Source organism: Panicum virgatum, chromosome 4K (genome assembly GCF_016808335.1).
Source record: "Panicum virgatum strain AP13 chromosome 4K, P.virgatum_v5, whole genome shotgun sequence".
NCBI classification, from domain to species: Eukaryota; Viridiplantae; Streptophyta; class Magnoliopsida; order Poales; family Poaceae; genus Panicum; species Panicum virgatum.
The window spans coordinates 10785560-10799900 of NC_053139.1; the positions used below are offsets into that span (position 1 = coordinate 10785560).

The following is a 14341-nucleotide window of genomic DNA, read 5'->3' on the forward strand; positions in this document are numbered from 1 at the left end:
GCGGGTCCCGCGCGCCAGTCGGTGGGTTGTCCACCGCGCGAGTCGAGTTCGCAGGCGACCGCTCGCTCGCCCGGCTCACCCCCGTCCGGCGTGTCACCCTTTTTCTCCGCTTTCTTCAGACCAATCACTTCCCGCTCGTACACGCGGCCAGTCAGGTTACGTCACGCAGGCGCCACGTGTTGCAGTCACTGACTCGTGGGGGCACTCAGCCGCGGCCCTACATGTCATACGGACTAGGTGTGTAGTCGCCAGCCGCAAGTCGAGCGCCTTTCCGTATTTAATTAGTCGCCGCCCACCAATCGCACTCGAGCCCCCGAATTTTCGGTTCGGCCAGACTAAATTTGGGCTACCGCTTGCGTCAGCTCGTCGTGGGAGGAGCGGCGGCCGCGGGGGGATAGGAGAGGAGCGAGCAAGCGGAGCGGAGCGGAGCAGCAGCCAGTTGCAGCGGGCGAAGCATTAACGGGAATAATTTAATGCGGCTTGGGGTGCACGCGGGCAGGTCAATCCTCGCACTCCACCTCCTGCCCGCCCCCGCAGCCGCATCCGTAGCTGCGGCGGCGGCGGCGGCGCGGCGGAGGGATGAAGAGCTTCCTCAGGAAGCTGCACATCGGCGACTCAGCCGGCGGCGACGGCGCCTCGTCGCCGGCGCCACCGGTGGCGCCTCCCCCGCCGCCAACGAAGAAGGGCGGCGAGCACAAGCCCGCCTCCGGGTTGTCGGGCTGGCTCAGCTCCGTGACTGGGCGGCCGCACGCGCCTCCTCCTATTCCTCCTCCTCCCCTCCCGTCCCCTGCTGCTGCTGCTGCTGCGGCGGCGGCGGCGGCGGCTGAGGCGGCGGAGGTGGAGGCGGAGGAGAACGCGTTGGCGACCGCGCTGGCTTCGTCGGTTGAGGAGAGGAGGGTTGCCCGGGAGGAGGAGTCCCGGAAGGAGGCGGAGGACGAGAGGAAGCGGGAGGCGGAGGTGGAGAGGAAGGAGAAGCGGGAGGCGGAGCTGGAGGACTACCACATGCAGCTAGCGCTCGAGATGAGTGTGCGGGAGGACCCCGAGGCGATGCAGATCGAGGTGGCCAAGCAGATCAGCCTCGGCTCCTGCCCGCTCCAGAGCTCCCCCGCGGAGGTCGTCGCCTTCCGATACTGGGTACTCAGCATCTCCACCCCACCTTTCCATCCCTTTCCATCCTAGTCTTCTATTAAGTAGATTGTTCCCTTTACTGCGATGGGATCTACTCGTGCTATGTTCATGCGAATTGGACGTCAGAGCGGAAATGGGTTTCATGTGTTACTTTGGCTAGACGTCTGCTGTATTATGTATCGATCTCGATCATGGTGGTGTTCTTCTGATAGATGTTGAACTCATCCTGGAGTGGAACGGGTATGGGATCATGAGATAATGTAGTTACGTAACTTAGCTCATTATGGTATATATGCTTATTTCCTTTTCTCGTAGTATCTCTGAAATTATGCTAGTCAGGAAAAGTTCACTTCGGATTGCTCTACCATTCATAATCCTATCGACCTTTTCTTTTTTGAGGAAAAAAAGTTAGATCATGATTTTGTAGTAGTGGGGTTTAGTTGTTTTGCACCATAATGAACATCTGGCTTGTTTTATAGAAGCTATTGGCACTATTGGCTACCCATGCTTTTGTAGGCGACGCATTTGCAATGCACTAAACCGCTCAATCAATAGCCTAGAATTAGCAGCAGCCAGTAGCCAACATTAGATGTTCTCCTTCATCAGATATTGTTAACAAATAAAACCGCCATATGTATTTGTGACTCTTACCATTTTCTTACTTCCTCATATGGTAGATTTGTTCGTGCTTCACAGAGTTTCAATGCCCTTAGCTACGACGACAAAATTTTGGATGGTTTCTATGACATCTGTGCCACTCGGGATGAGGCCACATTATCGACCATACCCTCTTTGATGGAACTACAAGCACTCCCTTTTTCACATGGAGCCAAAACTGAAGCTGTATTGGTCAACAAAGCACTAGACTCTGAGCTTGTAGCATTGGAGCAGAAGGCATTTATCATGACTGTGGAAATTCGCTCGAAAAATTCAGAGTTTGCTGGCCGCACTTTGGTTCAGACTCTAGCTAATTTAGTTTCCAACTACATGGGGGGACCAGTCGTTGATCCAGAAAGCATGCTGTTGAAGTACCGGAATATGAGCAGTGCATTGAGAGCTGCTATAAGAAGTGCAGTTATACCTCTTGGGCAGCTAAAAGTTGGTTTGGCTCGGCACCGTGCACTGCTTTTTAAGGTCAGTAACAAATCACATTGTTGTCAGCAATCTGAGGCACATTACTTTTGTTATTATCAAATTTGTCATAAACAATAAGCCCTAGAGATGCTGTCGTGGATTACAATCATTTTGAAATGCAATATCTTCTCCTCTGCAGTACAAAAATTGACATGATCACTTTCTTGTTATCCTTGTTTAGTTAGTAGCATAAAATCCAACTTCATTTTTGTTATGTACTCAGCTGAACTCAAGACATAACAGTTCAACACGTGTTAATGCTTGCAAACTTGTTTGTTTCTGGTCTTTCAGTATTCTAATTCTATTCTCTGCATACTCGCATCTAGGTGTTGGCAGACAGCATTGCTGTTCCTTGTCGACTAGTTAAAGGAAGGCAGTACACTGGATCAGATGATGGAGCTTTGAACATTGTGAAATTTAATGATGGAAGGTACTGTGCATACCAATCCCTTGATGGTAGAAGTTATTTTTCAGCCCCTTGTGTTAGCAATGGGTATTGCATTACATTAATACATTACCATCTATAACACACCACATGTTTACAGGGAATGTATTGTTGATCTCATGATAGATCCTGGTACTCTTATTCCATCAGATGGTGCCGACCTGGGTAGAGAAGTGGAAGACTGTTTATTTGTAGATGATCAACATGACAGTAACACTCCGTTGATTTCTTCTTTCAGTGAAGCTTCGAGTTCCATTCATGGTTCATTTGAACACGAATCACTTGAAAAAGGATTCACACCGAGCAATGCTGGGAATTCTGGTCCATATGGAGCAACAAATGCCCAGACTGACAATGATGTATCTGGGTCTGGGGTATCAAGTTCATTTGAGGAACTATCAGTTAGCACATATGCAAGTGAAAATATGCCTATTATTCATGAATCTAATGCAGATCATACCATGACTTCAAAAAGCAAAGATAAGTCGATCACATCAAATAATTCGTCATCAAGTTCACCTCCATCTTCTGAGATGGGCAGTACTCCAGCTGTACGGAGGAAGAAAGTGAAAGATGTCTCGGAGTATATGATTAGTGCTGCAAAGGAGAACCCCCAGTTAGCAGAAAAGATCCATGCTGTATTACTTGAAAGTGGAGTTGTGCCACCACCTGACTTATTTTCAGAAGAATCTAAGGAACAACCAAAAGACCTGATTGTTTATGACACATCTGTATTTCAAACGAAAGATGAAATGATCAGGACAATGAATGAGCTTGAATCCACATCACATGACTGTTCTGGTGGCCATGGTCCTTCATTGCCAAATCATCCTGGACATGAGCTCAAGATTGTTCCTTATCGGACGTCTCTTGACCTTAAGCCTGTCCAGGGATTGGGTGTTTACCATCCGTTCGATTCCCGGGATAATGCTGCTCCCTCTATACCTCTGTATGAACCATCTGCACCTCCCCAGGAAAATCCATTACAACTTATGAAGCAAATGCCTGTTACAGCTGCAGCTGTTGCAACAGCTGCCGTGGTCGCGTCTTCAATGGTCGTTGCTGCAGCTAAATCTAACAGCGATATTAAACTAGATGTGCCAGTTGCAGCTGCAGCCACTGCAGCTGCAGTTGTCGCTACTACTGCTGCTGTTAACAAGCAATATGAATACCTTGATCCTAGTTGTCAATTGCTTTGCTTGCCAAGTTCATCAACCAAATCAATCCAAAAAGGTAGACATGACTTGTTGGATAGTGATCATCTGGATACTGCCCTCGAGCATGAAAAGGATTCGGTTCAAGCACCTCAGGAAGCTGAGCGAGTTTCTGATAGGTCAACTGGGACAGAGAGTGCAAGGTCTGAAATTGCTTTAGATGATGTTGCAGAGTTTGAAATCCAGTGGGAAGATCTTACGCTTGGAGAACGTGTTGGGCTGGGTACAATTCTCTTGACTTTTTGCAAATCCATTTTCTTCATAGCTCAGCTTGTATATCTATCAATTTATTTGCAATGTTACTGGCAAAATATTGCCATTCTTAAGTCATGGCTTTTATTGACTGAAAATAACATAAAGCATACTTCAAAACGTGAAATCACACTGCCTTGTATTTCAATGCTGTTCTGACTTGCTTCTTTTATCTCCAGGATCTTTTGGAGAAGTGTACAGAGGTGAATGGCATGGAACAGTAAGTTCTTCATTTACCTTGTTTCGCTAATTAGAATAAGACCAAGTTGGGATAATAAGCCTAAACTTATGGTAGAATTAGAGTAACGAAGAAATATTAGGTCCTAATAGAATAATATGTGAAGAAACAAAATGATCCCGCTATTTCACCCTGTCAAAATTTAGAACACACTCCTTTTTATAGGGACACTGAACACCACCAAACTGAGAGAGCACTAAATCTTGTTACAAGTTACATCTAGGCACATGGCTGCAACAAATCATGTCTTAAATTTTGTATTCAAGTGATGCTAAATCAGTAAATCTTGATGCAAGTTACAGATAGGCACATGGCTGCAATAAATCATATGTCTTGAATTTTCTATTCAAACAATTAAGTACTGCTGTACCACAATGATGTATGGACCCTTATGTAGCTTTGGTACTAATCTTGACTGCCTGAGGGGATATTACTTCTATGTATTGACATGAGATCCACGTTTAAGTCCATGTAATAGTCATCAAGGTGTATTTAAACAATTTCTTAGTCTTAGGCAATTCATTCTCCCTAAAAAAGGTTTCTGACATATTGTAATAGTTGTCAGAACTATATTATTATTGTGTATCCCCACCTGAACTCTAGATGCTTGGACTTGAAAGTGAAGAACGTTAAAGCTAAAACAAGTAACCTACAAATGATTGATTTGATTTGACTTAAACAGAGCTCATTTGTTTCACTCTGTGCACAAATAGTAAAAAATGTCTACCATTTCCATCTTTGTACTGCTTCTTTTGCATCATAGCAATTTGCTCCTCTGTGTAGGAAGTTGCAGTCAAGAAATTCTTGCAACAAGATATTTCAAGTGATGCTCTGGAAGAATTTAGAACTGAGGTATATGAATTTTCGCATTTTAAATATTTGAAGGCTACAAAATGGAATAGTGTCAGCTTTATAATGAATTGATTATTCTCTCAATCTGAATGGATCAATAATCTTGTGACCATCTGACCATCGAACCATTAATCTTGAGCTCGTCAGACAGTTATATAGATATGCAGAACTTATGCTCCGTCCATTTGGCTAAGGTTGCCTTTTGCGCTAAATACTGTTGTATTTGACTAGCCTTGGTTTCCCGTAGTGAATCTGCTTCCGGAGTAATCAACCCTTGCCACTAGTCTAAAGCGGTGTCCTTGTTCGGATGGCGGGTCGATAGGGCCCAGAATGTCTATGTCCCACATCTCAAACAGGATGCTGGATTAAGTAAGAGATAATTCCAAATCACAATAGCAACATCTTATTATTGGTCCTATGCAAGCTTAAAAATGACACAGCATATGTTTTGGTTAGAACAGGCAACGTAATAATTGCTGTTGGGATATTTTTTAACGGTCAGCATGATTAACTCAAAAAATGGTTAAATTTTGTATTGGCGTGTCTTACCTATTCAATACAAGATTTTTTTTCTTTTTTTTTTTTCTCGAACACGCAGGAGAGCTGCGCATCTTTGTATTAAGAGAGGCAATACAAGATGACTTGTAATAAACATAAACCATGCTGTGTTGATCTGCCCAGTTTTAGAAGTGACCATGAAAAATTAACGAATACAATTAGCTGACTTGAACACCGCACTATTCTTTTTGTTGATTTAGTTTTGTGCTCTCTCATCTGAAATGGATCTCTTTTTAGGATGCATGTAGTAAACCTCAAAAAACAAAATTTAACATTTGGCACATAAAAATGAAATGAGTGAACTGGACATTAAAAAACTATTATATGATTATATCCTTACCTGTTTTTACTACAAAATAATTATAAAGAATAATGTTGAACATATTCAAGACCATGTTGACTTTCTAAATGAAAGTAAAAGAGAGATTTTACAGCACGTTCTACTCCTGTAGAGCCAGCAGTAGAAATAAAATCGAACTGTTGATATTTTTTGTAGCATTTAGAAGATTTTTATCAAATGTAAGAAGACTTATCGTGGAGGTTGTCACATGGATTGTGGCGTTGTTCCTTGTAGCTGAGCATATGTAGCCAACACTGCCACCTTGCTGAACCTGTATGCAGATTGCATATCCTATGGACCAGCATTGTTGCGACATGCTTCTTGACAGCGTTGGCTCTAGCTTTGCCGTGATTTATGTTCACATGCAGCAGCTGATTTGCTCTCCTTGGCCAATCTATATGGTCTGACATGGGATCGATGTGGACGATGGCTAGTGAATGGCGTTCCTTCCTTAATTGTTACCTGGCTAAGCTTTCTATTGTTAGGACCAGGAGAAGATTAAGGAACTGCCAGTGGAAATTAGGGAAGGGCTAGCGTTGAAATTACTCAGCTGCATATCCTAGTATTTGCAACAACTTACCATATTATCCCTTAACAGATGCTACTCCTGCATTTTAGCAGTTGAAGTCGATGCACACCTTAATTAATCTAGACAATTTTATAAAAGGGAATGAAGGGCCTGTATTCATTTGAGGTAACTGTAAAATAGCTCAAAAAGGACCAGTGGTGGTACTTTAAACACATGGAGGTCACAGAATAAGTTAGTGCTTGTTTGGCACTCTCGGCATGGTATGACATGAACTGACAAGCATGAAAAATTGACAATAAAACCAAACTTTGTTGATCTGCATAGTTTCGAAGTAGACCATGGTGACTAACAAAATGCAACTAATTACAGTTAGCTGACTTTGAAAGCAAAGGAGATTGTGTGGAATGATTGATTGATTAGGGTTTGAGAGCAAGGTTACATATATAGGCAGGACCTAGATTGGTTTATAGAATACACCAATTAGGGATCCCTTGCCCAACCTAATCAACTGGGCTCGGCACATGAGCCGGCCTGGCCCAGGCGCACAACACACCTGGGCCCTTCACGCACACACCCGTATACAATTCTAACACCCCCCCCCCCCCCGGCAGTCTGATCGTCGGCAGCCTGGATGTTCAGACTGTACCTGAACTCTGTGAACACAGAAGACGGCAGGCCTTTGGTGAAGATGTCGGCGTATTGTGAACTTGTAGGAACATGAAGAACGCGGACAGCTCCTGTAGCAACACGCTCCCGAACAAAGTGAAGATCGATCTCAACATGTTTGGTGCGTTGATGCTGGACGGGGTTGGCGGACATATAGACGGTGCTTATGTTATCGCAGTAAACCAAGGCAGCCCGGCTGACTAGTACATGGAGCTCGGCAAGAAGCTGGCGCAACTAGGAAACCTCAGCAACGGCGTTGGCGACTGCTCGATACTCAGCTTCGGCACTAGAGCGGGAGACTGCAGTCTGTCGCTTCGAAGACCAAGAGATGAGATTGTCGCCAAGGAAGACGGCATAGCCGGAGGTCGACTTGCGGGTGTCAGGACAGCCGGCCCAATCTGCATCTGAGTAAACCACAAGATCAGCCTGAGCAGACGGGCGCAGTAGAAGACCCAGGTGGAGAGTGCCGCGGACATATCGCAGAATCCGCTTGAGAGCAGCTAAGTGAGGCTCTCGAGGATCATGCATATGAAGGCAAATCTGCTGAACGACATATGAAATATCCGGCCGAGTGAAGGTCAAATACTGCAGAGCTCCAGCAAGACTGCGAAAATCAGTAGGATCAGCTACAGGAACTCCACCATCTGCAGGTAGCTTGGGATTTGTGTCAGCGGCGGCCTCCTCTTCGGCCAGGCGGGCGCGCTCGAGGGCGGCCTCGTGCGCAGCCTGGCGGGCGGCGCGAGCATCTGCCCATTTCTGGGTGTCTGCATCGCGCGCATCCTGGGCGGCGGCCTTGGCACGGGCCTCGGAGGTGAGGGAGGAAGGACCGGCCATCGGGCAGCGACGGTTAGGGAGACCGGTGCGAGATGGGCGGCGCCGCAGGGGTTGCGGCGGTCTAGCAGCGCAGGGGCGCGCGCTAGGGTGCGGAAGCGGGATCGTGGGGATCCCGGACTCGTGATACCATGAAAGCAAAGGAGATTGCGTGGAATGATTGATTGATTAGGGTTTGAGAGCAAGGTTACATATATAGGTAGGACCTAGATTGGTTTATAGAATACACCAATTAGGGGGAGCTCCTATACATCTTGTGGAAGGTAGATAAATATTTCATCTTTAAAGCCCATTTGGCCCAATTAGTTGCTGCAAATAAGTTCAACATTTCAACAAAATCACCTCAACAAAATAACTTCGAATTGTTGAAACTATAGATACGGAATGTTGAAATTGGAGTCACGGAGTGTTGAAAAATACTAAAATTGAAAGTTGAACAGGCACCTTTTCTCCGGCGATCGGAGCGCCTTCTTCTCCGGCGCCGGCGCGGGCGGCGCGCGGAGCAGGGCAGCGCGCAGCGTGCGGCGGCGGGACAGCTCCCGGGGGCGCGGGCGGCGGTGGCGCGCGGCGGCGGGGCAGCGCGCGGTGGCGCGAGCGGCGGTGGCGCACGGGGTGCGGGCGGCGGCCGTGCAGCGCGAGGAGAGGGCGCGACGCGAGGCACGGGTGGGCGCAGCGCAGCACGAGCAGATGGCGGCGGGGTGGGGGAGAGAGAAGGTTAGGAGAGAGAGGAGTTAGGGTTTGAGATGGATCCAAGGGTTGTGATTGTTTGCACGAATCTCAAACAGTGGAAGATGAGGAAGAAAAAATCTTCCGGAAGATATATAGGATCCATGCCAATTAGGGATCCCTTGCCCAACCTAATCAACTGGGCTCGGCACATGAGCCGGCCTGGCCCAGGCGCACAACACACCTGGGCCCTTCACGCACACACCCATATACAATTCTAACAGACTTGAACACAACTGTTTTTTTAATGATATTGGTACTATTTTAATCAGAAAAGAAGTTAGTGCATCTCTTAAACCTACAGCATGTTATGACATGGAATTATCAGTTGGCACATCTACATTGTAATGATTATTTTCAATTATGCCAAAAATTTTCATGTTTATTTATTACACTTTGTTTCTGTTTAGGTGGGGATAATGAGAAGATTGCGTCATCCTAATGTTGTTCTTTTCATGGGGGCTGTCACTCGTGTACCTCATCTTTCAATTGTTACTGAATTTCTTCCAAGGTAGTGTTTTGCTTCCTTGTTGAAATTTTATTTTAGTTTTTGAAGAATCAACTAATTCATGGATTATAATGACAGTGCCAATCTTTGTTGAATAATGCTTGTTTGTCATTTTTTTAAGAAGTGTGTTATATAAATAAAAGATCTTAATGGATGTAACATGTGTAGTGTCCTACACAGATACTTTTGTGTTTAAACTAATGGATCTTCCAGAGTAAAAAATGTAATGCCACAGATCTCAAAGTTTCTCTGTTATTACTTGTGGCAGGTGTGTAAAATCATCAGGTCCTCTAAAAGAATCTAAAATTTTATGGTTAAATTAATAAAATTTTCAGAGCAAAAAAATGTGATAAGATTTCACAAGTACCAAAGTTACTCTGTTACTGGTGGTGGTGGTGGTGGGGGTAGAGGGCGTGAAATCATCAAATCCTCTAACTGGAGTACTCAATCTACAACACTAGGCAAAAATCTACACATTTGCTTCTGCCATCCTTTTGCTCTCTACTCAATCCTTTTTTTTCCTCCTGTGCTGATTCTTTGTTACTTTTACTTGATAGTTTATTGATTTATGACCATTGATTTTTTTCATAATAAAGCTATTCCATCTTGTATAAAATATGGAACTGTCGATGGATTGCCTTTTGAATTTCTGTTGGTCGGTCAAATGACAGTCTTTTTGAAATGGCATGTACTCTTCCTAAAAAGTATTAGTGGAGAAAGTATCATTTAATCTCAGCCTCTCTCGTGCATTGAATTTTCTCTGCATATTTATATAAAAACACTGATTGTTGTAGAGTTCTGGAATTGTGCAGTAAAATGCTTCTATAAGAAAATGGGAAGTTGCGTCCACAGGGGCCAGCAAGTTGCCAAGTTTACACCATGGTTAACAGAAAATATAGAAGAGGGTGTATAAGAATAGTTTAAAATCTAAATACATTGCTGGATCTTAATGAGAGTACAAGATGTAGTCATTATAGCTGCATATGCATAGTATGTTAAAGCATTATTCAGGTATAGGTCCAGGGCTGTAAATCATTATGTTTTATCTTTGTCTTTTCAATATAAGTTGACTTGCATAAATGCACAATTACTAACTGTTAGTATTGACAATGCAGAGGTAGTTTATTTCGGTTGATCCATCGGCCCAATAACCAGTTGGATGAAAGAAGACGTTTAAGGATGGCACTTGATGTGGTATGGCTAAGTTACCTTTTGTTTTTGTGTTTAATTCATATTGAGAACTTCGATCTATCTTCTCTAATACTTGATTGTTGTCTGCCACAGGCCCGTGGCATGAATTATTTACATAATTGCACCCCTGTCATAGTTCACCGAGATTTGAAGTCTCCAAATCTACTTGTTGACAAAAATTGGATTGTGAAGGTAATAAACAGGTCCATTAACAGTGGTATGCTTTGTGTCTTGGATATTTCTAGATATATAACAATTATTACTTGTCTTGTGTTTAGGTTTGCGATTTTGGTTTATCACGTATAAAGCACAGCACCTTCCTCTCCTCAAGATCCACAGCTGGAACAGTAAGCTTGCATAATTATGTTAAATAACGTTTTCTATTTCTTATAATAATAAACTTATTCTTGAAAACAGCAAGTTTATATTTGGCTTGCCTTTTTTGTAAAACTCATTTCTAGTGCATGTTGTGTGAATGTATATAGGATACCTCCCAATAGTAGGAAAATGATTGAAATGCTTGCTATTGACTTTTATTGTAGCATTTGGATTGGTATGTGTAGCTAGAGAGGTTAGGGCATGCAATCGTATTGGCCAGGGCTAGAAGCCTATTTGAAACTTGTAATTCATATGTTGAGATAAATCTAAACTTGCATGTCTGATCCGTCTATTGATTATGCCATAATTTACTCTCTGATGGTTTGGATTGGAGTGGATTGCCAAATTCTTGAAAAAAAATGCTGAAATATTTAGTTGTGTAGCTAGAGGGGTGGGTAATCATGCTTTGCCAGGTCCAGAAGCTTGTTTAAATCTCACAATTCACTTTACCTTGATATCAACGTAAACTTGCACATGCCATTTGTATTTTGATTGTTGTTGTTTGAAAACTATATTTTTCCTTTCATGTCATTATGTGGGTATGAGGATGAGATAGATTGGAGAGAATCATTAGAGCCTGAAACATTTACAGTATTGAACATGCCCTTGTATCTGTTAGAATTTGGAACTTTGATGATTTCAAATCAGCAGTTTTTTAGGCTTTCTATTTTTTTCTTGTACTGTTAGAATTTGTCTTTTATAAGCTTTTGCATTTTGAATAGATTTGCTTAGTCAAAACTCGATGCTTTAGGCTAAATACTGAGGTTGCTAACTGTCTGCGCTATATCAAATGCAGGCGGAGTGGATGGCACCAGAAGTACTTCGAAATGAACCGTCAGATGAGAAGTAGGTTTTGCATGTTGCTATCTTTGATTCCAAATGGTTTTGTGATTGATGAATGCCTTTTGCATTTGTTTTCAGATGTGACGTTTTCAGCTATGGGGTCATATTATGGGAACTTTGTACATTACTACAGCCATGGGAAGGTATGAATCCCATGCAGGTTGTTGGAGCTGTTGGTTTTCAGCAGCGACGACTTGATATTCCAGGCAGTGTGGATCCAGCTGTAGCGGAGATAATCAAGAGATGCTGGCAGACGTTAGTATGCTTTAACTCCTGGGCTGCAATGGAATTTTAGCATTTATAAAGTGTTACAAAATTGTTGTGGCCTTTGATGTGTAGTTATTTACTTAACAGTTGCAGTCGTAAATTGGTAATTTTCTGTCATGAAATTGTGAAAGGAAAGGCAGACTTCTGTCCACTCACCAATCCACTCACAAAAATTCTTAATGTATTTTTTTTAAAACATAAGGCATCATGTATCCACTCCCAAAATTTGAACTTAAAATTCACTTTATACGCGGAGAAACAAAAAAGAGAAATATCACTAGGGGATAGATTGGACTAATTGGAATTGTTCGGGGAAGTAAATTGAGCCTAAATTTTGCTCAGGGGGTTAAGCGGATTGGTGAGGGGAGTAAAATGAAGCTTTCCTTAACTTATGCTTCACTGGAGTGTATATCTTTTGAAAAATTTTAACTGTGTGGAGAGATGTCATAATACTTTGCGATATACTGGAAAAAACAAGTATTCTGAAACACTTAATTACATATTCTTTAAATTGAATGTTTGGTGCTTTTCCTTGTCTTTATCAATCTTTTGCGCCTTACTTCGTTTCTCCATTCTGTTTTATCTACTGTTTCATTCAGGGATCCAAGAATGCGGCCATCATTTTCAGAGATCATGGCTGCTTTGAGACCATTATTGAAAAACATGCCTGCTAACCAACCTACCAGAAAGCGGACACAGCAAACAGATGATTAAGAATATGGTGGTCAGTATCAGCTGACGACACAAACCAAAAAGAGAGTGCACTGGTCTGTCTTGCCTTCCCGGTTTCAAGCAACTGACCATCTGTAACTATTACGATTGTCTTGTACAGTACGCCAAATGCATATCTGATGAAAAAGGCGAAATTTTGGTCCCTTTGCCCTCAAAAAGTCAAAATACAGCATTAGGTTCTCCATTGAAGCTAGCAGAGTCTGTCCATCTGCTGAAAGCCAACCCAAATAACACAGTTCAATCAAACAAAAAGAAAAGAAAGGGGAAACGGAGTTGGTGAAGGTTGCTGCGTAATATTGTCGCAGGCAAAGTGGTGGGCTGGAGCCAGAAGTTGACATGCCAGGTAAACCAGGTCCCTCGTCTTCTGTTCAGCGGGCATCACTTTTGTTAGTCCTCGGCCTAATGGAGTATTCATCTTTAAGAGGCCCCATCCATCAAATTGTAATGTTCTTCGACAGAAATGTCGTTTTGCCCTTAGCTTCAATATTGAAGGATCTCACCTGCAGGCCCTTGTGTATATCACGTCCCAGCAAATTTGATGTAATTGACAATTAGATTACAGAAGAAAATCTGTTTGTACTTAAAACCATCATTCTTTACAAGGGGGAAATGTCGAGCCTCTCTTCTCACCTCTTTTTTTCGCTGTTATTTTATTTGATGTTATCATTCTTTGTGCCCTATTGAGGGTAGACCACTAGCTGAAACTGCGCGCTTCTGCTGTACATGAGGTGTCTATTGCATATTAACATGATGCACTACTGCGGTGACACGTGCAAATAGTTTCTAAAATTTACATCCAATGTTGAGCTAAGGTCGCATGCCAATGCTGCTCGATAAATTGTTGTCACGTTCTGCATCTAGTTGGCAAGGGGTTTACTTTTCTAAAAAGGCAATATAGTGTGTGTGGGAGTTTTTTTTGTTTTTTTTTCATGAAAAGAAAAGGCTTTGTACTGGTGACTGGGTGCTACACTCTTCTTTCTTCTTAATATATTGAGTAGGATGGTGTCCGTGCGTTCCTACTGTCAATATAGAATTATGTTGTTTAGTTTAGAAATTTTAAAAGAAACATGATAAGCATAAGATTTCACCCTCAAAAAACTAAATTTCCAGTCTCGCGAGTTTTATTGGAGTGTATAATTAATTATTGTCTGAATTTATCAGAAAGCTATATATTTATTGTCTGACTGTGAATTTGTGATACGGATGAGAAAAGTCAGAGTGTTAGACGACGCATGAAACAGTGGGTTGCAATGGGAAAGTTGAAAGAGATCGTCACATTAGATTTGGTTGTTTGCCCCACTGCAGCCCTGCTCTCTCTTGCACGAGCTAGAGCCCAGAAAAGTGTAAGGCGAGGAGGTGTTAAGTCCCGATTTTTTTTAATAAGAGTTAAGTCCCGGTTTCACGACTTCATCCATGCCTTGGACCACACTGGCAAGACCTTCAACATTCCCGAAAGCAAAACGCACAGGATGATGATCCCGTAAGTCTCCTGTGTATTTCACATTATTA

General features: G+C 43.0%; 1 protein-coding gene across 1 annotated transcript; it reads left to right on the forward strand.

Moving 5' to 3' along the window:
* The first annotated feature begins 307 nt into the window (after positions 1-307).
* Positions 308-13465, forward strand: LOC120703059 (probable serine/threonine-protein kinase SIS8). Its single transcript, XM_039987068.1, has 13 exons — positions 308-1134; positions 1825-2262; positions 2589-2692; positions 2808-4144; positions 4353-4393; positions 5195-5263; positions 9324-9424; positions 10537-10615; positions 10706-10804; positions 10891-10959; positions 11787-11836; positions 11912-12088; positions 12700-13465. Exons 1-13 carry the CDS (start codon positions 580-582, stop codon positions 12812-12814), a joined length of 3234 nt encoding a protein of 1077 aa, XP_039843002.1. The 5' UTR covers positions 308-579; the 3' UTR covers positions 12815-13465.
* The last annotated feature ends 876 nt before the right edge of the window (positions 13466-14341 follow it).